At 40.3% G+C, this 27,462-nt stretch overlaps 4 protein-coding genes and 1 long non-coding RNA gene across 11 annotated transcripts in view; 4 read left to right on the forward strand and 1 right to left on the reverse strand.

Moving 5' to 3' along the window:
* The window catches only part of LOC9652206 (coatomer subunit alpha-1), a 4,182-nt gene extending 3,196 nt beyond the window's left edge, over nt 1-986 (forward strand). The window contains exons 4-5 of the mRNA XM_024671176.1: nt 6-772; nt 832-986. Coding sequence (XP_024526944.1) covers nt 6-753 — 748 coding nt within the window. The 3' untranslated portion in view covers nt 754-772; nt 832-986. The remainder of the gene's footprint in view (nt 1-5; nt 773-831) is intronic.
* Nucleotides 987-18,425: 17,439 nt separating this feature from the next.
* Nucleotides 18,426-19,015, forward strand: LOC112345145. The gene is made up of 2 exons (XR_002991959.1): nt 18,426-18,768; nt 18,824-19,015. It is a non-coding gene; the product is annotated as an uncharacterized LOC112345145 (long non-coding RNA).
* A 1,144-nt stretch (nt 19,016-20,159) lies between these two features.
* On the forward strand, nt 20,160-20,874 carry LOC9652208 (40S ribosomal protein S15a). Its single transcript, XM_024671470.1, has 3 exons — nt 20,160-20,282; nt 20,335-20,495; nt 20,552-20,874. Exons 1-3 carry the CDS (start codon nt 20,171-20,173, stop codon nt 20,648-20,650), a joined length of 372 nt encoding a protein of 123 aa, XP_024527238.1. The 5' UTR covers nt 20,160-20,170; the 3' UTR covers nt 20,651-20,874.
* Nucleotides 20,631-22,451, reverse strand: LOC9652209 (probable 2-oxoglutarate-dependent dioxygenase At3g50210). Its single transcript, XM_002966403.2, has 12 exons — nt 22,340-22,451; nt 22,161-22,276; nt 21,960-22,078; nt 21,847-21,910; nt 21,716-21,786; nt 21,591-21,649; nt 21,372-21,531; nt 21,289-21,308; nt 21,189-21,235; nt 21,054-21,134; nt 20,891-20,980; nt 20,631-20,843 (listed from the first exon to the last, which is right to left on the reverse strand). Exons 1-12 carry the CDS (start codon nt 22,374-22,376, stop codon nt 20,724-20,726), a joined length of 984 nt encoding a protein of 327 aa, XP_002966449.1. The 5' UTR covers nt 22,377-22,451; the 3' UTR covers nt 20,631-20,723.
* Nucleotides 22,452-23,214: 763 nt separating this feature from the next.
* LOC9652684 (zinc-finger homeodomain protein 2) lies at nt 23,215-27,090 on the forward strand. Of its 7 annotated transcripts, XM_024671156.1 has the most exons (8): nt 23,215-25,642; nt 25,748-25,961; nt 26,035-26,154; nt 26,217-26,364; nt 26,459-26,547; nt 26,612-26,693; nt 26,757-26,853; nt 26,966-27,090. In XM_024671156.1, the coding sequence occupies exon 1, from the start codon at nt 24,216-24,218 to the stop codon at nt 24,909-24,911; it is 696 nt and encodes a 231-aa protein (XP_024526924.1). In that variant the 5' UTR covers nt 23,215-24,215; the 3' UTR covers nt 24,912-25,642; nt 25,748-25,961; nt 26,035-26,154; nt 26,217-26,364; nt 26,459-26,547; nt 26,612-26,693; nt 26,757-26,853; nt 26,966-27,090. The 7 variants fall into 7 exon arrangements, with proteins under 7 accessions (XP_024526924.1, XP_024526925.1, XP_024526926.1 ...); XM_024671157.1 differs by lacking the exon at nt 26,217-26,364 and having other exon boundaries at nt 26,035-26,216; XM_024671158.1 differs by lacking the exon at nt 26,217-26,364 and having other exon boundaries at nt 26,035-26,165.
* Nucleotides 27,091-27,462: the final 372 nt, after the last annotated feature.

Here is a 27,462-nt window from a genome sequence, read left to right on the forward strand (position 1 = left end):
TTCAGGCCAGTCGAGTCCCTCACATATGGGCTCGAGAGGAACTGGTCGGACTCGTCACCTCCAAACGTCCGAAACGGCCCGGCACTAATCTACAAGCTCCCGGCGCTGGAAGATCGAGCAAAGCAGGCGTACAAGGCGACAACTGAGGGGAAGTTTAGCGAAGCTCTCCGCCTCTTCCTGAGCATCCTCCACACCGTTCCAGTGATCGTGGTGGACAGCCGCAAGGAAGTTGACGACGTCAAGGACCTCATCGGCAAGAGCAAGGAGTACGTCCTTACGCTCAAGATGGAGCTCAAGCGCAAGGAGCTCAAAGACGAGCCGGTCCGGCAGGCCGAGCTCGCGGCCTACTTCACTCACTGCGACATCCAGCCTTCTCACATCCGGCTGGGACTCCAGTCGGCCATGGGGGTCGCGTATCGCTGCAACAATTTCAACACGGCGGCGCAGCTGGCGAGGCGATTGCTGGACATGAATCCAAGCCAGGCCGGCATCGCCAAGGCGAAGCAGGTCCTCCAGGCGTGCGAGAGGAACCCCCGCGACGAGAACAGGATGAACTACGACGGCAGGAACCCGTTTGTGGTGTGTGGAGCGACGTTTACGCCCATCTACGCGGGAAGCAGATCGGTGTCGTGCCCCTACTGCGCTGCTCGGTTCGTCCCCGAGGTGGCCGGGCAGATTTGCAGCGTCTGTGACTTGGCGGTGGTGGACGCTGATGCGTCCGGGCTTGTGTGCTCCGCGACTCAATCGCGATGAGGTGGAAGAACATCATGAGGTAAGAAAAAAACATTTCTCTTTTTTACTTCGTGATAACTCTTTTGTTTGCTCTGGCAGGACTTTGGCTTTCTTTTGTAGTACCTTCTTCGTGAAATAATTTAATGAAATACTGTACCAGAGTATATCAAGAATAGTTAATGAGTGCAAGATTGTGCTAATTATTATTCTATATATTATCATGGAGAGCAGCAACTATATTGACACTGTTAGCACATTACATTTGATCGGTCAACATGCAAGCTTTTTATCACACGTCTTCTAATGCACATTGTCCAGGTACGGTATCTTGAATGGGATTGGAAATCCAATTCCGTCAGCGCAGACTAGGTTAATCGATAATAAATTGGACGACTCACAACGTTGTCCCTCTTCTGATTCTCTCTTAAACTCAGCTCCAGATTTTCCAACTTGTAAGTCTAAGAAATGAGAGACTGGGAGATTAAAAAACACGATGGCTGCCGCTCTCCTCCCTGCTACTAAAGCAGAGTTTCTGGTCCTGCTTGCGACACCATCAAGAAACCACCGGCATTGGAGGAGAATGAACTTTGATTCTCACTACTATACATCTTTGTAAAGAGCAACAATCAAGGGTGCTTGAGCTTCCTACTGAGGATTTTGGATTATACACAGTTGCTATTGGTTAACTACCACATTGGACATCTTGGAAGCATATGAGCAGCCTGATCCAAAGTTGGATGTAGTGGATGAGAAGAGTGAAGATGCCAATACGCAAGAGAAACTCTTGGATACGCCTCACTTACAGGTATTTGGCCATGGTTTTCCAGATTCCATTCATGAGGTTCGCTTCATGGTTTGCCTTAAAAGAGTTCTCCAAATGGTTTCACAGGTATATAGTACAGCCTCAAGAGAACACAGTTTTTGCATTGTGACAAGGCATGGCAACAATTCATTTGGTTCAATTTTGGGAGCAAGCACATAGCAAAAGTAAGCATGACAATAAAAAGAGAAAGAGAATTCCTTGCTTGCTTAGATGCTTTATTTCGTTAAAGTGGAACTTTTCATTATCCCACTTATGGTGTGTGGCCACATGCCATTTTTATAACAACAATAAAAAATTGAAGTTTTAGCTTTATAATTTATAAATTAAAAACTTTTCATATGATTTTGTGTTATAATATTGTGAAATATAAAAAATATAGAAATATTAATAAATATTAATTAAGTACTAGGAAATGGCATGTGGACACATGCTAATTAATGTCCCACTTTACTGAATAAGTTCCACTTTAACGAAATAAAGCATTTAGTGCTTCAACTTGCTGTGTGTTGAGTGAACATCAAGCAACTACTTTGTTTAGTATAATTTATAAATATAAAATTAATCTTATTATATATCACTTTATGATAATTGCTATTATTCATTATTGGGATGATGCTTTCCCACATGTTTCTAAAAGATAATGAATTAATTGTATTGTAAGGATTGAAGTTTTCTTTTGGATATCTTTAAGTGTGCATTTGGACATATTAATGATTATTATGATCTCTATTAGGAGTTGTGGAACCTTTTGCTTCATGAGAGTCAAATATGTTAGAGTAAATCAAATTAAGTATATTATATTGAGCACTTCATCAAATCATATGGGATATATATATGCCAACCATCCTTGACAATGCTCTTCGACTGGTATAATATCATGAGATATAATGCATTGGTCATCAAAGGATTTCAAGATTTTATAAGCAAATGTTAAGAAGATGTTAGAGAAAAGTGTTATCTAAAGTCTTTATTTTGTGACAAAGTTTTATAGGAGTATTTGATTCTATCATTTATTAAACAATGTGAATATTCCATATATATACCCTTACACTAAAGATCTTTTGGATTGTTTGGGTAAAAGTTATTAGTTCATCCAATTAAATTTTTCTTTTGAGTACTAATAAATCTCAATGGCTAAGAAAGATGTTTTAAAGACTACTTTTTGTACACTTTATAGTTTGTGATGATGCCATTCAATTTGAATAATACTATAATGGCGAATGATGGATAAAATTCTTTTTATGCCAAAGTGATTATTAATTTTATTGATGATGTCTTGATTCATTTGAAGGAATATAAAAGGAGCACAATCATGATGTTTACAATTAATTTAAAGCTGAAGCGGTTGAAGTGTGTATTTGGGTTTAATAACATAATTTATCTTAGGTATTATATTTTTATGAGGTCTTACAAGTTGATCCTAACAAACAAAATGTTATTCTGAAGTTCTCCACTCAAAAATGTATAAACAATATGTAGTGTTTCCTTAATAAATACAATATTTTAATTGTTTTGTTATTCATCTTTCTAATTGTAATATGAGTTGTTAAAGTCATCAACAACATCTTTTATTAGGTATGAAGATAATAAATAAACATTTGTAAATCTTAAAGAAGTGTTAATAACTTCTTCAATTTTGGCATGTGGATGCTTTTAATATTGATCTTGAAGGTGTGTTGATGTAAGAGAATATAAGTGTACTTGGTCAACATCATCCTATTGCATACATCAGTCATATATTACAACTAATAAAGGTGAATTACTTTATAGTAGGAAATGAGTCTTTAGCATTAGTTTGGGTTTCAAGAAGCTTCATGTGTACTTGCATAGTTCTTATATGTTGTTATAAGGTGATTATGTTGCAATTACTTCCTTATTGAAGCAAAAAAATTTAGTTGATCATATTGTTCAGTAGGCTTTAAAGTTTCAAATATATAATTTCAGGGTTTTTCATTAGTCGAGGAGTTTATAGTTGATATTAACACCCTTTCTCGAACTCCTCTCGCTTTTTACTTTCTTATTTTATTTTGGAGGAGTTTGTTATTTTTTGCATTAATGGAGTTTCTAGATGACAATTATATATCGTTAGTGGTTGTTATGCTTGATGGTCAATATTTGTAATGTGCAGAGTTAGATTTACCTTCTTTAAACAAGGTTTATGAGGCTTAAAAGGTTAAGCCATAGATTCGAAGGCTTCATAATAGATTTGAAAATCATGTTGTAAGCAACCAAACGGAATGGCTCAAAGGACAATCCATAAGAGTTCAAATATAGAGGGAAAGGACTTATGAATAAAAGTGCACCCCTTTTTCCAAACGATTAAGGGTCTTGGGATATTTGAGGTTAAGACCCTAAACCGTCTTTGAATTTGAATAGTACTAAGCTGAGTGACCTTCCGAATCCAATAGCTTACATTTGGTATCAAAGGGGTCTTGAGTCCAACTCTATTGGTTAGCTTAGGGGAATCACACTACATGTTGAGATTGACATCTGGTAGGTCCAGTTTGCCTTCAGCTGGGCTCAACCCAAGTAAACTTGTAGGGAAGTATGGTGGATTGTAAGCAACCAAAGGGAACGACTTGAGAAACAATCCATAAAGGTTCAAATATAGAGGGAAAGGGCCCATGAATAAAAATACACCCCTTTTTCCAATCAGTTAAAGATATTAGGATATTTGGGGTTAAGCATCCTTAGGTTTGAATAATACTAGGGTGGGTGACCTTCCAGGAAGTCCAAATTTAAGAGCTTACACATGTATCACTTTTTGATTACTTGCTATTTCAATATTTATATTCTCAATATTCGTAGTATAGGTGATTTTGGCCATATACTTTATTATAGGATAACTATATAGAAGAATTGGTATCTATGTTAAAGATAACAAAGCATAACCCAAGTTTCAAGGCCTTGGGCCATTAAATAAAGTGGATAAGTCCAAAAATAGAAACTTTTCAAAAAGTTCTCTATATATATAGTGTATATGGTTTTCACCCTTTATCCTATAGTGATTTATTATAAGAGTGGAACATAAACCCTCTATGAGCCACATGCCACATGCTATGTGCCACATACCATAGGTCCTAAGGGCAGGAGAGTGGAACCTAAATTTCAGAGCCTTGGGCTATTGAATGAAGGTATGGAGCCAAACTAGCCAAGAAGCAAAAGAACTGGAGCACGGAGTGACTTCTGAGCATTCAACCCAAGGAGCGAAGGAACAAGAGCATAGAGTGGCTTAGAACAGTTCTAGAGCATCCAGCATCCCAATGCCAAAACTAGCATGCAAAACGGAGCCAAACAGATTCAGGTGTTATTTCAGCATATCGGTGGCCTAATATAAAGATATGGGTACTCCACTAGCTAGCATGGTGTGAAACTTAGGCTTAAACCTAAGCTAAACGCAAAACAAGGATAAGTACACAAGCAGAAATTAGACTATATCCTAAGTTGGTCAACCATACCCAACCTACCCACTTGTAAGTGACTAAATTTTCCATTCTACTTTAGTCACTTAACCACACTTCCGACCACTTGGAGGAGTCTCACTCACAACCTTTGTAAATCTTATTTTGGACTTAGGGATTTGCTAGCCCCAAGAATGACATCCATGCCACTCAACCATTGCACTTGGTCCAAGTGCTCCACGTGTTTGATCCCATGACCGACACCCCAAGGCACCACCGACATATCAGCTTGTTATGCTAAAGCCATGCCTATTCACCTTGGTCACACTGGTGGTCTAATACCACCTACATCACAGCCCTGTCTTTCAAAGACTGGGCCATCTGTCCATGAGTGATCATCCTAGATCCACTCCTTAGCATCCTTAGGATGCTTACAAATATAAAGAATAACCTTCCTTAATATCCCTTTTTCGTTTGCCACCAAATCCCTTTCCATCCACAGCTGTGTTTGCCAATATTGCCATTGAGTCAGGGCTTAAAGGCCCAACCACTACATCCCATTAACCTCTGGAACTTCCTTGCCACATGATTGCATCCTTGGTCACCACACAAGAGGATTGCTCCTCTTCCTTTCCACAGTCTGGGCTTTTGGGATAACATTTCGGAACACCGTGGCCCTACGTGAGCCTCATGGGTACTCTCCCCACCTTCCACCTTTGGGTGCTCTAGCCATGGGCTTAGAGCGAGGTTCTGTTAAGCCATGCCATGTATCCAAGTAGGTAGTGCCACCCACACTTGGACTGGGAGCATCAACCATTTGATCTCCCAGTGGAACTAGAGTTGGTTCTTGAACACTTCACCAAGTTACCCTGCTTGTCAATTCGTATTCACTATAGCTTTGGACTTCCCAGTGGTTATCCCATCACCCAACACTTGGGTACAACCTTCCTAGGACAAACTAACCTTTCCTGGCCAAACTAGCTCCACTGGAGTCCTTCCCCTACTATACTTTTGGAGCTCACCAAACCCCTAGGGTCTGGGAGACGAACACTTTGGGCTTTCACCCCCTCAGACTTGAACTCGGACTCGGACTCAGACTCGAACTCGGGCTTGGGCTTAGTCTCGGCCTTGGCCTCAGTCTTGGTCTCGGTCCCGGTCTTGGTCTCGGTCTCGGTCCCAGTCTCGGTCTCAATCTCAACTTCAGACTCTATCTCGGGTCCTTCTCATACTCCTTTTCTAAAGACTCACTTATTGCTTGCTTTGTGTTTGTTCCTCAAGCCCTTCGTTGGGAGTTCCACTCCTGCTCTCAACCTTTCAAACTTTTAGTCCAAACATGTTACGTTTGTTTGGCTTTTGCTTCGGCCACTACCACGTGGCACCCTTTCGGCTCCACTTTGGGACCTAGGGATTTTGTGTCTCACACTAGTATCCCTACACATGCTTTGGGCTTTTAACTCAGCCACCCTTAGTATCAAGAGTTAATATTTGGGATAAGCTTGAAACTTACTAAATATGAAATGTCCTTAAATTGCAAATTTGGATATGGGACCAACACCATTGTGTTTAGAAGAATCTCTACATTTTGTAGATATACCAAATGAGCAAATCTAGAAAGTTTTCATAAATAGCAATTAAAATTGAAATGAGACTAACACAAGATGCATGATAGCGAGGGTGTTTAGTAGACATGGTAAGCTATCATCTTGTGAATATTAAGGGACCAAACTCAATATTGTAGGGGTTCCCAACATTAGCAAGTGCAAATCAACAAATGAGTTTCTATAACTAAGTCAAGTATGCTTGATTAATAGCACTTAAGAATTCTATCCTTATGCTCATTTAGTCAAGTACACACGCAAAGACCAATTTTTTAACTAGTTTAGGCAGAGACTGAAAAAAGGACCAACAATACCAACCTCTTGCCATCGTAGAAATAAAGAAAGAATATCTGAAAGGACTAGCCAACAGGTAACTTTCGATACCCACAATCACATTCACAACACTCTGCCCCTCCTTAGGGAAGATCAACATCCTCGTCGATGCATACTCTAGTCTAGAACACCGCCAAGGAAACAACTCTAGAAAAAATTCATGGTGGTCATACTATGTGAAAAATGCACCAACTTAAATGAGTTAGGGCAACCTCTTTGTCTAACACGAATATGCTATCAACTCAGACACCTTCCAACTGTTGCCGACAAAGAAATGACCAACGGAGTTAGCCACCCTTGTTGCTCTGTGTGTCACCCAACTTACAAAAGTGTGATATGTTGTTGCCTGCAAAGACATAGAGAGAGAAGCCAAAAGCCCTAACCCTCTTGAACAAAGAAACTAAACCTATCGGTAAGGTTTAGATAAACTATTGTAAATAGGTAATTAGAGTTGTTTATATGATCATGCCCTTCTATGGAATAAAGAACATTGATAAAGAGGCGGATGATGTGATCAATTGACAATAGCTACCCTATTACTAGAGATTTCACCATACACACGAAGTGCCAAAGCTAGTCTACCTATACTAGCCTAAGATTAATAAATAGACAATATCAAAGTCATAAACAATGATATCTTAGAGACTTAATTATCTGTGAATAAATCTTAGATTAAAACACAAAAGTATTCTAAATAAGTTATCATATGATATCATAGGATTAACCATTCAACAAAATTCAATAGCAAGTAGATCACCAAGAAAACTTAATGATAAAATTTAACTATCAAAAACTGCAGATAGTATGCCAAACAACTTATGAAAGACAACTACAAGAACACAAAGTATCATCTATTAGCAAGAAAAATGCTTACAAATGTATCACCCAAACAAAATAATATTTAACTTATTAGAACCTACCATAGCAATAATCAATTGAATAGAATGAATGTCGCAAAGCAAACAAACACTCATTCATGACAACTATCGCACTAGCCAATCTAAATAAATCTTAATCAACTATATAAAGGAACTCAAATTGCTTAAGCAAGCGTTAGTAACATCTTATCGATATCTCAAACCCAAGAGACCAATTCAGAGCAAACCATAAAGAACATGTGGTAATGCGAAAAAACCATAAACTATTAAAAAAAATAACTAACTATCATAAAAAATCATCAATCATTCTATTAATAGAAATATGCATAATCATTGTTGAAGAAAGAATCCACCATCCCAAAAAATGGAAAATCATTCTATATCAATAATACTCAAGAAAAACTTTTGATAAAGATAATCAACTATCCTAGATAACAGTCAATCATCACCAATTATTAGCAAATGCGAAAACTAACTTCAATATCGAAGCTAATAAGCTAAAATGCTTTCCCAACAACTTTTAACAAATAGAACGATGAACATGAAACTCAAGAAACTAAAAGTTCAAAGAAGTTTATAGTCAAGTCTCACATAATAATGATCATATGAACTAACTTCAATGCCAAAGAAGAAATCATAGTACAACCCATAACATCCTCTTCAACACATCCATAAGTTAAATTTTATAATGCCAAAGTTAATGAAGAGCATATTTGCATCAATCCAAAATCCAAGCATAATGAAGTTATTTTCAACAAGTGATTATCAAACAATCCTTAATGAATCCATCTTTAAGAAGAATTATTAATGATCGATATATCTTCAACTCAAATCTAACAAAGAACTGAAACTTTCAATATCAATCACTAACTCTTCCTCTCTTAAAGTTAGCATAGTTTGTGACTAAATCACTTTTCAAGGAAAAGCCAAAGCTCAACCTTTACTAAACAATCTAGTTTAGAATACAACTAACTCAACTTATTATTCAGCTCGTTTGAATGCTAATACAGTTGCTAACTAGCAAATGCATGAATGTTAACAACATAAGCTACAACTAAATCATCAACACTATTTTTATCGAGACTAATAAAACTTAATATTAATCCTACGGAGAGACACTTCATTTCACTTAAACCTCAACATCAACAATGTCAACAATAGAACATCACTTTAATGCCATCAATATTAGAGCAAAGCTAAAAGAAAGCAAGAGAAAATCACCACTCAAAACTCCCTAGAAACCAAGCTAATCGAAGTTGAAGATACCTTAAACTAAATGCAACCAAATGATATTAGCAAAAATAGAATCAACATGCCAACAAAGAAAAACTATACAAGCCCATGATACGATCCTTTGCAGCACTATCTAATAAAGTAAGCCCATCACCACTAAATTATCATCAAGCGAAGCAAGTGTAAAAAGTCCTCGACGAAGTTTACAAGCAATCACTAGTTGTAAAGCAACTAACAACCACTTGCAAAGCAACTAACAACCACTTTTCAACTTGCCTTCATAAAACCCAAATACTAAACTCACGTCATTGAGCTATATACTTGTCCAACATGAACGTAATACCCTAGGTATGAGATAAAGGTTTATAAACAAACACAAACTAAATGACCACTCGAATCCAACTCAATTGCAATAAGTTCACTAACACATATAACCAATAGCTCTAAGCATGCCTTAAAGAGGCTAGCTATGCATGATCAACACTCAATTAAAACTCAAGTGAAGACTATGAGATAAACTCATATTAGTATACAACCTCCTTATAGACAAATCTATAATACGGGTACTAACACTTCAACCATAAATAACTAAGTTGGACATCACCATCCTCAACTAAGGTACAAAGCTATTAAGAACAAGCTAGGATCAGAGAGAGTTCACGATTTTTATAAAGTTTAACGAAATGCAAGGTGCAACTTGCCACCAAACATAACATTACAAAAAAAAGCACAAAAGTCATCTTTCTAGAAAAACACAACAACCACTTTTATACACCAATTCCAAACTTTATTTTAACTCAATTACCTTAGCCCCAAAGAGTTAGCATCCCTTTCAGACCACACCATACAAACTACCTACTAAGGTTTAAGTCAACCAAAGTCAACTCTAACCCTTTCACTAGTTTGTATTTGCTTACAAAAGCAAAATATTTTTCAAGTAAAATGATCAATAGATCAGCCATTGGAAAAGCTTAAGAAAATTTGTGGAAAATTTTCCATCCTAGAAAAAAATTGACTCTTAGTCTAGGAATACAAACTTTCAAGACTCAAATAACTTCCTCCTACTTACAACTTCATATAAATTCACCTTAACACAAATTCTTATGACCTAATAGCATGCTTAAGCATTGAATATCATGCCTATATTTCCAACATTCGACACACCTAAGACTTGATCATGAAGACCATATCTTTGAATATCCATATTGCACTAATATTCTTCTTCAATCATCTTTAAGATCCGATATCAAACCAAAACACTAACAAGAAAAATGACATAAAAAATTAAGTTCTAAAAAAAGTTCTCTATCATTTGAAATAACAATGCCACCTTTAGTAATATAAGTGCTAACAGTGTCAATGCTTCAACTTCACACTTTCTCCATCTAACAATTTACTTCAAGTGTTAACGGATAAACCATCAAGCTATAGCAAGTGAATGCTATAACCCTTTTAACACCTTATGAGCACACCTCAAGGAAACAAGGTACTAACTTAAGCTTAACAGAATGAATCACTATAAAAAATCTAGTCAAAACTACTACAATGCTATTATATGCAAATAGACTAGTTTCACCATCAACAATTTTTTGGTTGATCATTGTTTAACCAAGAAACTTAATAAACACATTGCTCACAACTATATGAATATGATATAAAAATCACAATGACTTAATCATCAATTGAGTAATACCATGAGCAACACCCATGTCACTACTATAAAGGTTTATGTGAGCATTAAGTGCCAACTTGATTCGACAAAATGTAACATAAATGCCACACCTCACCGATAGAGATTTATAACATTAAATACCAGTAACTTTGTTCACAATATAGACAAACTTATGCCACTCTCTTTCTGACCAAACTCATAACTAATCTAACACTAAGTTATTTAAGGAGCAATAGCAAGGTTCCCTAGAGAAGAATTGAGCATTATAACCTAAGTCTTCAATAGCAAACCTAGACAAAATGGTTTAGCATTTCACTGCTATCTATAACTCACCATTTGTAAAACCATCATAACCAATATGCATCAAGGTAAAGACTCTTGATTGCATAATGTGAACATAAGCAATGAGTTAACACTTTATTATAAATCATCTCTTCTAGTAGAGAAAATGATTTACGTGTTTAATCTTTTGTCCCTAATGACTCTTTTTTCGGACTCAACTTGACTAAATCCCAAGTCTACATTAGCACTACCTTCAGTCCGGTCTAAAAGAAGTTTATAAGAGAGCATAGTAATGACTATTTGAACTAATAGACAAATCCCTACAATCTTTATTGATTCACATATAGTCATGTCTAAGAAGGATCCACTAATACCATGCTAAATAGCTACTGACCAAACTATTTGCTACTCATAGCAAACCTAGGGAAGGTTTACTTTTATCTATGGTACATGGAACAACTTATGGAACCACCGATAGGCTAATATTAATCATGCCAACTCAAAATGTGACATTGAGTTGCTAATGTGCCTCACTCATGAGCCCAAGCACAAATTTGTGCAAATGGAGTATCTCAATTCATCTTATAAGCCCAAGCGCAAACTCATATAATCTAGTACAAAAGGTAACCAAATTTTATACCTAAGGAACGAATGCAAAGTCATAGCACCCAAATGTGTATCCACTCAGATCATCATTTTCATCTCTGCATATGCAGTAAAACTAATTGCCAAATCTCATTAGATAGTATTCGCTGAGATAAATCCTCTAATACCAAATGTCGCGCACATGGTTTTCACCTTTTATCATAGGATAACCACGAAGTGGAATATAAACCCTTTATGAGCCATGTGTTATATGCTATATACCATATACCACGTGTCCTAAGGATAGTGAAGTGGAATCTAAATTTCAAAGCCTTGGGCCACTGAATGAAGGTACGAAGCCAAACTCCCAAGCTTCCAACTAAGGAGTAAAAGAATTGAAGCATGGAGTGACTCTTGAGCATCCAGCCCAAAAAGTGAAGGAATATGAGTATGGAGCAACTTGGAACAATACTAGAGCATCTAACATCCCAATGCCAAAACCATCACGCAAAACGGAGCCAAACAAAATTTGATGCTATTTTAGCATACTAGTGGCCTAATGCAAAAATATGGGTACTCCACTAGCTAGTATGGTGTGGAACTTAGGTTTAAACCCAAGCTGGACGCAAAATAAAGACAAGCACATAAACAAAAGCTAGACTATGCCTCAAGTTTGTCAGCCATGCCTGACTTACCCACTATCCTTACTATACATTTGGAACACCCCCCCCCCCCCGATGAACACATGTTTTGGGCTTTCACCCTCATCCACCTTTAGTACCAAGAGTTAGTACCTAAGATAAGTTTAAAACTTACTAAATATAGAATGTCCGTAGATTGCAAATTTGAACACGGGACTGTGTTCAGAACAATCTTTACATTTCATAGATATGCCATATGAGCAGATTTAGACACTTTCCATAAATAGTAATTGAGATTGGAATGAGATTAACACAAGGTGCATGATAGTGAGGGTGTTTAGTAGACACAATAAACTCTCATCTTGCGAATATTGAAGGACCAATCTCAATATTACGAGTTCCCAACACTAGCAAGTTCCACCTATTATATTGTCGTGAATATGACGATAGTGTTGTGACATGTGAAAGTGTTGACACTAAATTTGAGACCGAGTCTGAGTCTGAGTTTGAGTCCAAGATTGAGTCCTAAATTGAGTTTGAGACTGAGTCCAATATTGAGTCCAAAACTAAGTCAGAGATTGTGTTTGAGATTGAGTCTAAGATCAACTCCAAAATCAAATTTGAGACTAAGTCTAAGATCAAATTTGAAATGGAATCCAAAACTAAGTCCAAGATGGAGACTAAGACTGAGATCGAGACTAAGACCAAAACCGAAGTCCAAAACCAAGTCCAAGACTAAGTTTGAATTTGAGGGTGAAAGTTCAAAGCGATTGTCTCTTAGACCCTAGGGGTTTTGGTAAGTCCTTGTATGATAGTAGAGGGAGGACTCCAAGGGAATTAGTATGGCCAGAGAAAGCTAATGTGAAGGCTATGCCTATGTGTTACGTGATGATATAAAAACTAAAAAGTTCAATGCTAAAGTGAATATAAATAGAAAAATAGAATAATTTAGTGAAGTATTCAATATCCAACTCTATCTCCTATAGAAGATTGAATGGTTGATTTTCCCAATCTAATTGTGGGTGGCATTACTTACTTGGATACCCTAAGTGGCTCATTGGAACCTTGCTCTAGTTACATAGCTAAGGCACATTATGGTGGAAGATGGGAGGAGTAACTATAAAGCTTGTGTTAGATTGTAGTGTTTTGAAATATTGTCTAAAAGTTCCTAACTATAGGAAAGAAAAGGAATGGTCCTCTTACTTAGTAATTAAGGGTATAATTACATAGTGAGGCAATCCTAAAAGTTAATAGGACTTAGTGGAAGGGCCTTTAGACTTTGACCCAATGGTAATATTGATAAACATTGCTATGGACAGAGAAAAACTTAAAGGGGATTTGTAACGTATATGGTTTTCACCCTTTATTCTATGGTGATTTACTATAGGATAACTACATAGTAGAACCCAAAACCCTTGGCCACATATCTAAAGGTAGTGGAGTAAAACTCAATTTTTAGATACTTGGGCCACTGAACAAAGGGATAAAGCCAAACTCCGGAGTATAGAACTAAGGAGTGAAGGAAGTAGAGCATGGAATGACTCTTGAATGTACAGCTTAAGGAGCAAAGACAAAGAAGTACAGAGGACAAAATCATAGAGGGACAAAAGCACAAAGCGACTTGGAACAATCTTAGAGCATCTAGCATCCCAATGCCAAAACTAACACACAAAACAAAACCAAACAAAGTTTAGGGTGGCCTAACGCAAAGATATGAGTACTCCACTAGCTAGCATGGTATAGAGCTTGGGCTTAGACCTAAACTAGATATAAAATAAAGACAGATATACAAGCGAGAGCTAAACTATATCTTACACTCATAAGAATTTACTAAAACCCTCTAGGGCTTGGGAAGTGATTGCTTTAGGCTTTCACCTTAGACTCAATTTTGGTGTCAATCTCATAATAAGAGGACTCTAGAGGAACCAATGTGGCTAAAGAAATTTAGTGTGACAAAGGAAGGCTATCCCATACAATGGGTGATAATATGCTTAAAGCTAAAGTGAACATAAATGGAAAAATGGAGTGACTTAATAAAGTGCTCAAAAGCTAATTCTAACTCCTTTGAAAGATCAGATAATTGATATTCCCAATCTAAATGTGGGTGGCACTACCTATTTGGATACCTTATGTAGCTCATTGGACCATACTTTAGCCACATGGCTAGGCCACCATTTTGGCAAAAGGTGGAGAGTATCCATAAGGCTTACATTAAGATGCGATGTTTCAAAATGTCATCTCAAAACTTTTAACAACAGAAAGAAAATAGAGTGGCCTTTTTATTTGGTAACTAAATGTATAGTTACGTGGTGTATGAAGTCTAAAAGTTAATAAGACTTAATAATCAAGCTTTCAAACCCAAACCTAGTGGTAGTGTTGGCAAGCAATATTGTGAATGAAGAGAGATTTGGTGAGGATTGATAAAGGGATATTATGGGATGTTGTTATTTATGTCTTAAGGCATCTTAGAGTTCTTAAGGAGTGGTCATAAAATGACCACTCATAAATGGATGGTCTAATCTTAGAAAGATTGGGACCATGACATAAGTGATCTTAGACTACTAAGGAAATAATGAGGATAGATATACTTAACATAAGAGGTTGGTACTTCAGTGGTACCTTCAAGTGTCTAAAATGGGACTAAATTTGTGGAACACTTAGTTCATGTGCAAAGTTGGCATAGCCTTGAGATCACTTATGTGGACTAGCAAGTACATTAAATTAGAATAAATATTTATGGAGGTTGTGAATGAAACTCATCCAAATGGTCTAAGATGTGGTTAAATGACCAATATAAAATAGGAAATTTAGTTGGTTTTATATCATTTGATGTATACAACTTTATTTGGTGCTAAATTTATAATATTCCCTCTTATGTTGTAGAAAGACAATTGGAGTCAATTATAATTTTTCATTTATTTGAGTTAATGGCATTTGATTTGATAAAGCCATTTTTATGATCAATTGCTAGTAATGAGTACATTATTATTGTTTTCAACTATTTAATTTGTTGGGTAGAAGTTGGTGCTCTTACTAGTGTGTCTATGACTGTTGTTAAATATTTCCTCTTTAATTAACTAGTGTTTTAACATTCTTTCTTGAAGAAGTTCTCTTGGATAATGTCACGTATTTATAGCCTAGGCATTTTATATTTGGACATCTCAGTAGGAAATACACTATACTTTCACGAGTGTTTATCATCCACTAACAAATTATTTGGTGGAACTATTTATTGGGAACTTTAAGAAGATGATCATGAAGTACAAAACTTTCAGCATTCAAATTAAGATGGTTATCTACCATCTCTTCAGTATGTGTATCAAAGGGGTGTGGAGTTTTGTTAGTGCTTCACCATATAAACTCTTATATGGTCATAATCATATATTGCTAATAGAGTTTAATTTACCTTCATGACTACCATGAGGTGCCGATACTAGATTTTATGATTAATATCTGATAAGCATTATTTTACTAGTTAAAGTAGAGTTTGCTTAACATTTATGCCACATACAAATGCATTATCATTTACCCTTAGTTTGTTTTCCCAATTTTATGGTGTATAGTTTACTCCTTGCCCTTTAGAATAGATTATATATCAAGTATTGTGGCAAGTTGCATCATAGGTTTATAAAGTTTAATGTGACATTCAACAAACTAATGCTCTAGAAATTATATATATACAACAACTAAAATGTTTCATAAAAAAGGATTAGAAATAAATTACACCCTTTATAGATCCATTGGCGCTTCTTTCTAATATTCCTTAAGATCCCAATCCATCAATATAAGAATCATTATCAAGAGGAAATCTACTTGATTTTATATATAAACTAGGGTTTTTTGGATAATCATATATATATATATATATGTTAAATCACCACAAGTGCAAGGCAATACTTTTAACAAGCATAACATACAAGTGGCCCCCAAAGTGTAAGTTTTTAAATTGAGACTTCTTAGGAGGTCATTTAAGCTAACACTACTCAAACCCAAAGATATTTAACTTTAAATATTTTAACATCTTTAACTAATTAAAAAGAGAATGTACTTTTATTCATAAGCCCTTTCTCTTTATATTTGAACTACAATGGATTATCTCTTAAGTTGTTTGAGGGCATGAATGGAAGTTAAGAGGGCTCTCAACTTGACACCCTATGTTTCAAGTCTAACCCAACCAAAGCAAATTAAAATGCTAGATATCAATATCAATGATTCTTCTAGCTAATTAATAGAGTCAAATTTGATACCTCTTTAATCCTTTGCTAATGGCACTTTTGACCGAAAAAAAAAAGTGCATTTTTATTCATAAGCACTTTCCCTTTATATTTTGAACTATAATAGATCATTTCTCAAATTGTTCTCTTTAGTTGCTTACACAAAATAATGCAATGCCGAGTTTATAACATCTATAAAGCAACACTCTTGTGGATGGCACTTGTAGTGGAGCATAGAGTGGTGAGGTTACCACATGCTCCAAGCATCTGCATAGATGGCACTTAAAGAGAAATCTTACAGAAATACATTAATAATGGCTAACTATCAAAATGTTTGAGGTTATTTCTCCTGATTCATATTTAGGTTTTTTTTAATGAGATGTAAGAAAATCAGAATGTTGCAGCTTATAGTAAAACAATATAGCTTTAGAAATCATAAAATTTAGAAACTTTTGACCTAATATTTTAAAGTTCAATCTTTTTTATAATTTGACAAACTCATGGGCTCAATTCAACTTTAGACCATCCCCTATGGAGCAAATATTTAGGCACCCCTGAATCATGGAGAACACCAGCCAACAGCCTACCAAGAGCTTGCTTCACAGGACTGTTTATAAGTTATTGAATCCCCAAGTGAAGAATATGCATTTGGTTTGATTTGTTTCCAGTTTAGCATAATTACACTACATACCAAAGATGAGTTGAAAAGGTTGACTTGGCACCACTTATAACAATTAAAACTCAAGTTCAAAATTGCCCATAGAATTCATATTGAAATAAGACAAAAATAAGATCTTTATTTTTTAGAATGGTTGTTGCTCAACAAAAACCATATTGAAAGAAGTGAAAATTGGATTCATCCGCAGCAGAGAGATCAATCCAAATGAATCGAAATCATCGCCAGCTTTCATATGCTATCAAAAGGTATTCCAGGGGAGAAGTTGAAGGTTGAAATGTTAAATTTTCTTTGACCAACACAAGAGTTCGGATGGAAATTGTGACAAAAATAACATCTTTATTTTCTAGAAGGGTTGTTTCTCACCGAAAGGCTTCCGAAGTTTCCATTGCTGGGTCACGACCAAGGCCATGTAACACTCTCATCACCCCCCTCGACAAAACCGGCAGCTTGAAGGGGAATGACTTTGACTTCATGGAAGAAGTAGGAAGGATTACAGAAACTAATGCTAGCCCCGGCAGAGAAGCATTGAGGCTTGCCGAACTGCTGATTACGCCTTTCACTTTTGTGGCTTCTACATGCCTCCAATCGGGAATCTCCCTCATCAAAGAAGATGCAACGCCAGTGGAAAAGGGGCGCTGCTTCCACTTCCTTCTCGCTGCAGCCATCTCAGTAATTGGATTGACATGGTTTCTAATAGCGATCGGTGAGAACGAACAAGGAAACGCTTCTGAGGTCAAAAAGCTCATGATCTCTATTTGGTTGATCTTCTTTACGAGCTTGTCCGTGATGATGCAACCACTCTTTTTCAGCGTCCTCTACATTGTCTACGACGTTAGCAACACGATCGCAACGTGGTCAACCGTGGGTGCGTCTTTACTTCTTGTAATTCTAGTCTTCGTTAATTCCTTGAAAAGGTTGTTCCAATGGATTCCACTGAGAGGAACTATGTTCGTCATCATCTTTCTTGCTAATGCGTATGGGTACAGTCTATACAAAAAGTGAAGAATTTCATTTCGTGTGGTAATCGCCTACAAAAAGTGAAGAAATAATAAAAGAATTTCATTTCTTGTGGTAAAAACATCCAAAAGCTTTTGTTTGTTCTAACTAGCAAGTCGCTGTCTCTCCCTGCGTTGGAGGATTCTTCTCTTGGATTTCTTATCCTTGCTCCGCTTCTCCTTCACGTCCACCCAGGTGGAGTCGGGGCCGTGATCGTCCGCCACCGCTGACGAGCTTGCCTGGCTGTGCCTGCGCTTGAGGAGCGTCGCCCTCCTTGGCTTCGCGTCTTTGGAGTGAGTGGCGTGGAAAACTCCTCCGACGGTGTCTGATCTCATCAAAGCGAGTGAAAGTCACGACTGGCATGGTGCCAACTCAAGAATTGATAGCAGGAAGATGGTGAGGAGGTGGAAATTTTGACAAAGTAATAAACTGCACTGCATTGCATTACAGAAGAGAGATAGATAGATAGTTCGTGGGCTGCAGCAACACCACGAGTGGGCCGCGGCGCCACCAGCGGCGCCGCTGGGCATAGATCACGGTGGTGCTTTCTCTCCTCCTCCTGACAGCCTGGAATGGGGCGCCTTGACCTCGTCCACTCTCCAAAGCCCACTCCACGCATCACGCTTACAAGCTCCGGCGCAGTGGTGCTCTGCCGATTGGAGTAGCGGCCGCCATGGATTCTCCGGCAAGGGCCTCAACTGGTAAGATTATCTTTCTTCTTCCTTTTTTCTCTAGATTTTGTTCTTGCCTGTATAGGTGCATCCAAAACAGCCAAGTTCTTGGCATATCACCCAGATGATCCGTGGATGTGAGCTCGATTTGCAGTTGTTCGCGGATTTTGCTCACGTTGGGGACGACGCCGGCATTTTTGCTGGTGTGGTTCCAGGTATTTAAAAACTTGTATAGTTCATTTCGAGCTTGGGAAGTTTTCTCTTCACTTTTCGTTTCTTGATGGAGATGTTCCTTTGCTATGGAAGGATTGCCAGAAGCGTGGATGCTCAGTAGCCTGATTTAGACACCATGCCATACTGAGAAAGAAGTGGAAGCAACGCCCGTTTTCCGCTGCCGTTGCATTCTCTTTGATTAGGGAGATTGCCGACTCGAGGCAGGCAGGCCACAAAAGCGAAAGGCGTAAGCAGCAATTTTGAAACTCAAAGTGATCAACATTATATATTCTTTAGATTCCCTGGAATGCCTTGAGTCGGCATTTGCTGCACACAAGTGACACAAGGTGTTCTGCAACTTGCCACGATAAATAATCATATGTATGTTTGTTCATACAAGTCAAGCTGATTCTGACATTTTGCTACATGAATAGCAACGGGAAACAAAACTTCGTGATAAAACCAAATGGCAATTGAACATCTTGATTTTACATGGGGATTTGATATTTTAGTTATAATTTCTTTGTGCTTGTTCTCTGCTCGCTAGTGTTCTTACGATCCAGGGGTGCCTAAGCAGTTGCTCCACAGTCAGCCTCTTGCCCGGATCAACCTCCAACATCCAAATGATCAAATCCTGAGCCTCCCTCGACACACCCACGGTCCAAGCTCTTCAACAACATAAGCACTGTGGTATTCTGAGAACGGCCCGGACAAGCTCATAGAGAATGAGCTCGAGGCCCCACAGAAACCGCATCTTGAGTGTAGTTGCTTCTCGCCAGCCCTAAGAACATCCGGTGACAAATATACTCGCAAGCCCAAAATCTGACAGCTTAACCTGGTGTCACCATAACATTGTCTAACTTCATATCCCACCCTGAGGTTGTGAACCGCCTCTTTAACTTGTATTGGAGTGTGCATGAGCAGAGCTCCAAGATTAGAGATCCCCACCAGCTGTACTTGGTCCTCGATTATGTTGCATAGCAAGCCCGCTCATGTGGTTTGAGAAAACTATTAAGTTTCACTGTCTAGAGTTTGAAAGGTTATGTAAAGCAAATTGATAATGAATATACCTAGAATATATTTGAATGTTTTAAGATATTCTACCATCTAATAATCTTTTATTAATAATTTATAAACAATGTGCATAATTTATAACTAATAGTACTCTTGCCAAATTATTTTATTGTTGTTAATAATAAACTCTTAGGGTTTCAGGGCCATGGTGAGGTTGAGCTCGCTCAACGACGCTGCGCGGCTGGGCAGGAAGAATGCGGTGATCAGGCCGTCGTCAAATCTGGTGCTGAGGTTCCTGGAGGTGATGAAGAAGCAAGGTATGGGGATCGGATCGCTTTGGGTGATTGGAGTGTTTCCATGTCGAAGCAGGGTTTGTGGAAAATTTCCAGAGGCACGGCGGACACACTCCAGGGCACATCACCGTCGAGATCACGGACAAGCTCAAGAAATGCGTGCTGCTGTCCCAGCGATTTGATACGAAGTCGCGCAGGATCGATGCGTGGGCGAGACAAATTCTCCCAGCTCCAGAGGTAGAATAAGAAGCATGAATTTTTTTTATGCTAAAATCCTTTTTTGTTCTTGGAAGGTTGGTCACCTTGTGATCACGAATTTCCTGGGTGTCATGGATCACCGAGAAGCCAAGAAAAAGAACCTTGGTGGCCGGATTTTGGGATACTTCTACTGATTTGGGATCGAATTTTCTGTGGCAAGATCGAGGGAGCTTTGGATCAATCGGAGGGACAAAAACCCCAGCTTTCTCAAGCAAAGTTTGTGAGGACTTTTTTCACGAGATGTTCACCGTAGACGACTGGCTTCTCCTCCTCTTTAGAGTTTCCAAGACAAAAACTTAAAGGCTCCACCTTTGTATCGAAATTTGGCTGGAAAAGAAAAAAGTTTGTCAAAAGTACACACCAAATTCTTTCACCTCGTAGAAAAATGGCACGGAAATTCTGAAATCCATGGCACTGTTGAGCACTCTGTGAAGAGTAGGCTGATATAATCCATTGCTCCAGATCTAAAATCCCCCACAGCAAATTAAAAAGAAGTTTTTTGAGAGGAGCCTGGAAGATTATTTTGCGAGGACGTACTTTTAGCATGTCACCAATGTTGACAACAAACGTTCCTGGCACAGGATCCGCCCACAGCCACTTTCCTGAGGAGTTTTTCACCTTAAGCACGGATCACACATAAGAAACTTAACAAAATCAAGCCAACATTCTTACCTGTAGAGCAGGAATTTCAGGATCTTGATTGACAAGAGTAAGCAGACCTGTAAGAACAAAGAACTCAAAAAAGACCAATTGATATCGATCCAAACCTCACCGTAGTCAGTATGTTCACCACTAGAAACAAAGAACTCCAACAGTTAATACTTTTCTTTGGTCGGAAAGCGAAGGAGAACTTACCATCCTATTCCAAAACTTTCTGGACTCTCCAGTGAATCTTTCGGAGGATAACCAATGACTCGCAGTATCCAGAATGGATCCCCAGCTCTGGAGCCCTCAAAAGTGTCAGCTTCGCCACCCAAAGCCAGTGCTACCCCTCGCAATATCGCCTTTGACAATCCTACAAAGAAAAAAAGAAACGAGAGAACATAAACTTTTTGCCAGAAAGAAACTGTTTACCTCGCAATTGATCAACGTAATCCTCCATCACTGCACGAAAACGCTTTGGATTCTCTGGCCTACGAGAAGAGAACGAAATGAAACCAAGATTAACTGCTGCTGGAGCTTTCTACCTTGGTGTTTACCATTGGTTTGGACCCATCACCGTTTTTGCGAGTTCTAGATCCTGGATCTCTGGTCCAAATTCTCGAAAGTACTGCCAAAGGAGAAATTTCCCTGAGCATGAAAGCTTCGTCAACTTCAATGGAAACCTTACATCAATGGCTTCGTGACAGTCGTGCATGCCATACGATACGTTTTCTCCAAGCTTTTGGTATCCCCTGGTTGAAAAAAAAAACTAAGAACGAGGATTTCTACCCAGCTCTTTACCGATAGCCGCTGGAAGGAGTCATCTTGATTCGCATTTTCTCACAGTCTGGAAGCTTGAAAAATTCGTGGCTTAAACTCCGGACGTCGTCCATAAGCTCCCGAGAGACGCCATGGCCTGTCTGAAAGAAAAAAGGAGCGAGAAATTTGCTTGAATTCCGTGAAAGTAGATCGATCGATCGATCGCGAGAGTCTAAATCGTACCGCGTAGAAGAAGCCAATGTTCCTGCAAGCGTGATCGAGCTGCTCGATCACGTCTCTCACATCCGGAAAAGCGCCAAGGCCGGGATCATCGAATCGCCTCACCAGTGGCTCCACATCTGGAAAAACGCAAGCGTGATAGATGGAAATCTTGCGCGCGCGAGGGGAATTTGGGAGCGTACCGATTGTAGGAATGGAGTCGAGAGCGTGGGGCGCCATAGCCAGACGATGCCGCTGAATATGCCCTAGATAGAATATTCGTTATTTTGGTGTCTGTAAGCCCTAATATTAGTTCCTTTCAACCCTTGTAATGAGGATGAAAATCTCTTTACTAGATTGAGTAATTATTTTGATTAACTAAAGCTACAGATTTTAGTATCTCTTGTTGTCATAGCTTCTAAGGTGACCTCTAAAACAATCCAAGCTTATCCAGCCTAAGCCTCCATGATGACAACCCAAAACATGTATTATAACTAAGAAATGTACTGCAAACAGGTGTTTAATTAAAGTATATTTTACTTAATTATTTTAAACTAATCTGATACTGCAAATGCATTGTTTGTGGTCCCAAATTGCTCCTTTTCAGTGAATTATTGTCAAAGACAAGCCCATGCCTGGTAGAAACACTGTGATGAGATAGCTGTAAAAGAAAAATAGCCTCAGTGTAAGTTCTGCAAGCCTTACCACAAACTGATGTCTGCCACTTAAAAGTACTACTTGGACAAAGTTTCAAATTAAACTCCCACGTGGCATCATCGCCGTCGCCCGTTCTCACACTCAACGGCTGCGATCCGCCCAGGCGCCAGACTGTTGGTGTCAGTCGTGAAACAGTTTAAAAACAATTTTCCCGCATTAAAAAAGTTTTTTTACTCTTGTTCAAAAACACTGGGACCAATAAACTACCCGGGAAAAATCCCGGAAATTTGATTTTCCCCAGTGTGAAAGCGCCCTCTCATATCGTGGGTTTCAGCGTGGCCGTCGGATGGAGGGCATCGACGGCCAGGATGGGGCCACCGAGGCGGGAAAATAAAGGGCAATGGAGTCTAGTTAGCGTCTCTCGTGTGTTCTTCGAGCGTGTGTGAAAGAGTGAGAGCACCGAAAGCTTTGGAGAGAGTTTTCATTGCATGTGAAAGCTCTTGGGGATTTTTATTTCGAGTTCCAGGCTCCAGCAGCGGTGAGGAGGAGCGGCGGCGGCGGCGGCGGCGGCGCTCGATTTCACGGCGATGGCGCTTGCTCCAGGTGATGCGGTGCTGGATCGATCGATCTAGCCCCGCGTCGTGCAGCCGGCGGGGCTTGGTAGGAGCCGAATCGCCACTTCGCAAGCGCTGTGTCGGTAATATTAATTGCTGCTGCTGCTCGATCTCTCCTCGTTTGCTTTCTTCCATATTTCGATCGATCTCTTCCCGCTGTGCTTGATTTCTCGTCGTGCGTCAGTGCTGTGGGGACCAGGAGTGTGGATTTCTTTTTTCTTTCTCTCGCTTTTCTCTCTCAAGTGATCTAGCCAGTGTTTTAGCTCGATAGTCTCCTCGCAGTTCTTCCAAAACCCTGCCAGTCTTTTTTTTCCTTGACATTCCTCCTCCATACATAACAAATCTCCCTTCTTTTCCTTCTCTCCTCATCCCTGAGAGTTTAAAAAATCTGGTGTGCCAGTTTCTGTTTGTCTGTCTGCTTCCACTCCCTTCTTCTCTCTCTTCATCATCGAAATTCCTGTGCTGCGCTTATCCTAAGCTGGGTTGGCTCTCAAATCTCCTAAGAGGCGGCCTAGCAGCAGCGAACTGGAATCCCACGATCATGCTCAGACGTGCTGGCAGGAGTAATGTCCGGTGTAGCTAGCTGGGCCGAAGCAGGGAAGAGGGTAGTGAGTAGCTCCTGAGGATGACGAGATCTAGCAGATGGCAGGAGGCAGGCAATCTGGAAAGCTTTGGGCACAGGTTATAGACTCGAGAAGATGGTGGCTGTAGCTCAGTGACCGCAAAGTCATCTCTAAAGTTCCAAGCTAGCACGACTCTCAGCAGGCAGGTAGCCACTGATCACTCTCGAGGACCACTCTCGAGAGCAATGGATTTGGGTGGCCATGAAGAAGACATTCCCATTCCAATTTCAGCGCAGTTCAGTGCCGCGGCGATACACGAGACTGCAGCCAAGCTCAAGCTCCTGGCGAGTGGGAATGGAACGCCAGCGGCTCAAGTGGGAAGCGGTGCTGCAGTCGTTGTCGTCTCCGGGGAGGCGGGGGCGGCGGCGGCGGCAGGGGGTGACAGCAAAAGCAAGCGTCCAGTGAGGTACACGCAGTGCTTGAAGAACCACGCCGCGGGTATCGGCGGGCACGCTCTGGATGGGTGTGGAGAATTTATGCCGTGCGGAGAGGAAGGGACGCTGGATGCTCTCAAGTGCGCTGCCTGTGACTGCCACCGCAACTTCCACCGGCGGGAGGTGGAGGGCGAGCCCTCTTGCCTCGAGTGCCACCACCGGAAGGACAAGAAGCGGCTCATGCTGCCGTCGAGATCAGGGGAGCTGGACGATCAAGGAGTCTACATGCCAAACGCTGGAGGGCCTAATCTCAAAAAGAGGTTTAGGACGAAGTTCACGGGAGACCAAAAGGAGAGGATGCTGGCATTTGCGGATAAGGTGGGCTGGAAGATCCAGAAGCACGACGAGGCCGAGGTCCAGCAGTTTTGTAACGAGGTGGGCGTCAAGCGTCACGTCCTCAAGGTGTGGATGCACAACAACAAGCACACGCTGGGGAAGAAGATGTAAGCTGGCCAGCCGGGGGGGGGATCATATATCTCAAGAGGTTTCCTCGTCTTCTTTTAGTCGCTTCGTTTGAGAGGTACATTGTTTTCTTTCTCTCCATTTTACTTTGCATTCTCAACTCTAGCTTTTGTCTGTGGGGAAGCTGCAGCGAGAAACGCTTCAGGTTCTACCGCAGGGTTTTCTTTTAAAAACTTGACTCTCACCAGGCAAGAAAAGCATTCACTTGCTGATCAGAATTCCTTATGTTTTCGTTTGGCTTTCGCCATTCCACGCTCTAACGTTTTTGTAATTACATGTTCTAGGTGGTGCTACTGCTACCTGTTTATGTTCTAAAGACTCGCTCTCGCTCCCGCTCCCAGGTGTATCTCGTGCATGCGTCTCTTAAAGTTTGGGTGCGTTCTCGGCTCGCTGCGAGAGGGAATGAGATCTCTTCGGTAGGAACTTTCGGTAGGAACTTTGTTGAGCTTTCATTCTGTTTGTCTCTGCTGCTTGCTTCGCTTCAGGAACCCTTCGTTGGTTTTTCCATCTTGGTTTCAAAGCTTGGTGTGGTGATGATCAGCTGAGTTTCTTCTCTTCACTCTGACGTTTCCGGCAGCACGCCTTCGCTGCCTTGTACACTGTTCCGGAGGCGTGAAGGTGGAAATCAAATCCAATGCTCCAGACTGGACGCGGCGGTGCAGCACACTTCATCATTTTCGGCATCAGACACCGAGACGGAGAGCGAGCAACAAAAGGTGACTGTTTTTTTCCTCTCGTTTTCTTTCGAGCGTTTTAAATGAACGTTTAATTCGATCAAAGTCTTCCCGAGCTGCTAATTCAGTTGTTGCTTTCCTTCGCAGAGAGAGCTTTAATCGCACATGTTTGGACGATGTATTAATGCACAGCTTACAAAAGGGTCGACGGAACGGACCCCGGGCCCCGGCTTGCCAGGCAGGGAAAGGACTGTCTGTGCTCACTTGAAATTTTGGTTTCAGGTGATTGTCATGCACGAGACCTGGCTGGCTGCTGGCTGCAACAGCGCTCTGCACCACCACCTCATTGGAAAACGCAAAGGTTCTCCCTCTCTCTCATCTCGTTTTCTTTTGCAATTTTTTTCCACGATTTACCTTTTGCTTTTCGGGTGTAGGAGTGTGACCCTGACACACCGTCGCTTTCTCTGGCCGCACCGCAACAGCGTCTCGCTGCACTGCCACCGCCACAACCATTTGCTAGCTCGGACAGCTACGCGGCTAGGCTGCTTTGTCCCGTAAGTTTCAAGTAAGATAAGCTGGTGGCTAACTCTTCCCGCGCATAAATCCGTCCTATCAGGTCAGAGCTGCATACTTTGCATCGTTATTCTTGTGCCCGGCATTCGCATCGGATCCTGCCTGTGTTCTGTGAGACCTTCCAGCTTTTGCACTGTACTGATCTTTGCTGGCCTTTCGAGGGTTGGCCGATTGGAGAAAAGAAAGAGAAAGTGAGTAGCAAATCATGGTGAGCGTGTCGTGCGTGTGCTGGAAGTGCTGCTGCTTGTAGCGATGTGGGATATCACAGATTTCTTTTAAGCCCAGGTGTGGTGGTGGTTGCTCCCGCTCATGATGCTAAATCCATGAACTCATGACACACGCACAATAAACAACGGCTAAGCTCCTTCGCTCAGGTCAGTAATTGTCAAGTCGTTGTTTTGTTTTTAAGTCGATTGGATCTGATGGTCTCGCGCGCAGCCGACAAGAGTGGTAGCTAAAGATCAGCCAAACGAACCCCGGCGACCCGAGCAAGCTGGAGCTAGTAACGGACTACCTGAATGTAAGTAAAAGTAGCTATGCCGGCTTTGTTTTGTACTTATAGATGGTTTTCTTGTTGCTCCAGTAGCTGGCCAGCCAGAGCTGGACTGGATGGACGAACCAAAAGCAAAAAAAAAAAAAAGAAACGCTGCCTCGCTCAATCAACTTCACAGCTTTAATAGGTAAATTCTAGTTTTGCTCCACTGGATTATTAAAGTAATCCATGCGTTTGTGACGTGATCGTGGGGTGGTACAAATTCAACCACACTAACCACTGCCATGTTCTCTCGCCAGGACTCGTATAATCTCGGACGCGAGAGGGCAGCAGCAACAACAAGAACGAATAAAATAGGAGGTATTTGTCGTATGGTTTGTAGGACAGGCTTTTTCCTCCCCACAAAAAGATCTGATTCGCCACAGTGGTGCTGGTGGTGGTGTGGTGTTCTTCGCAGGGAAACACAGCGAGAGAGAAAGAGAGAGAAATAATATAAAAGAGCCAAAAGAGTCAGATTTCTAGAAGATCCCGGGCAGCGAGCGGGTGTTTGCGAAGAGCACTTGCGTGTTTTCCGGGCTAGAGGAAGATGCTGTCCTCGGCTGGCTGTGGCAATCTTTTGTTGTGGCTGGCGGCCATCTCTTTTCTCAGCTGCGTTAACACATCTTCCATCGTGAAGTCCGGCTTCCAGTCCGCAAGCATCGCAAAGTTCTTGCTGTCAATCTGTAAAGAAAAAATGCGTTAGCATCTTCTCCTCGACGAGGATCGAAACTGAAAGGAAATCAACAAATCTACTGCA

This window comes from Selaginella moellendorffii, unplaced genomic scaffold, assembly GCF_000143415.4.
Source record: "Selaginella moellendorffii unplaced genomic scaffold, v1.0 SELMOscaffold_7, whole genome shotgun sequence".
Classification (NCBI taxonomy): domain Eukaryota; kingdom Viridiplantae; phylum Streptophyta; class Lycopodiopsida; order Selaginellales; family Selaginellaceae; genus Selaginella; species Selaginella moellendorffii.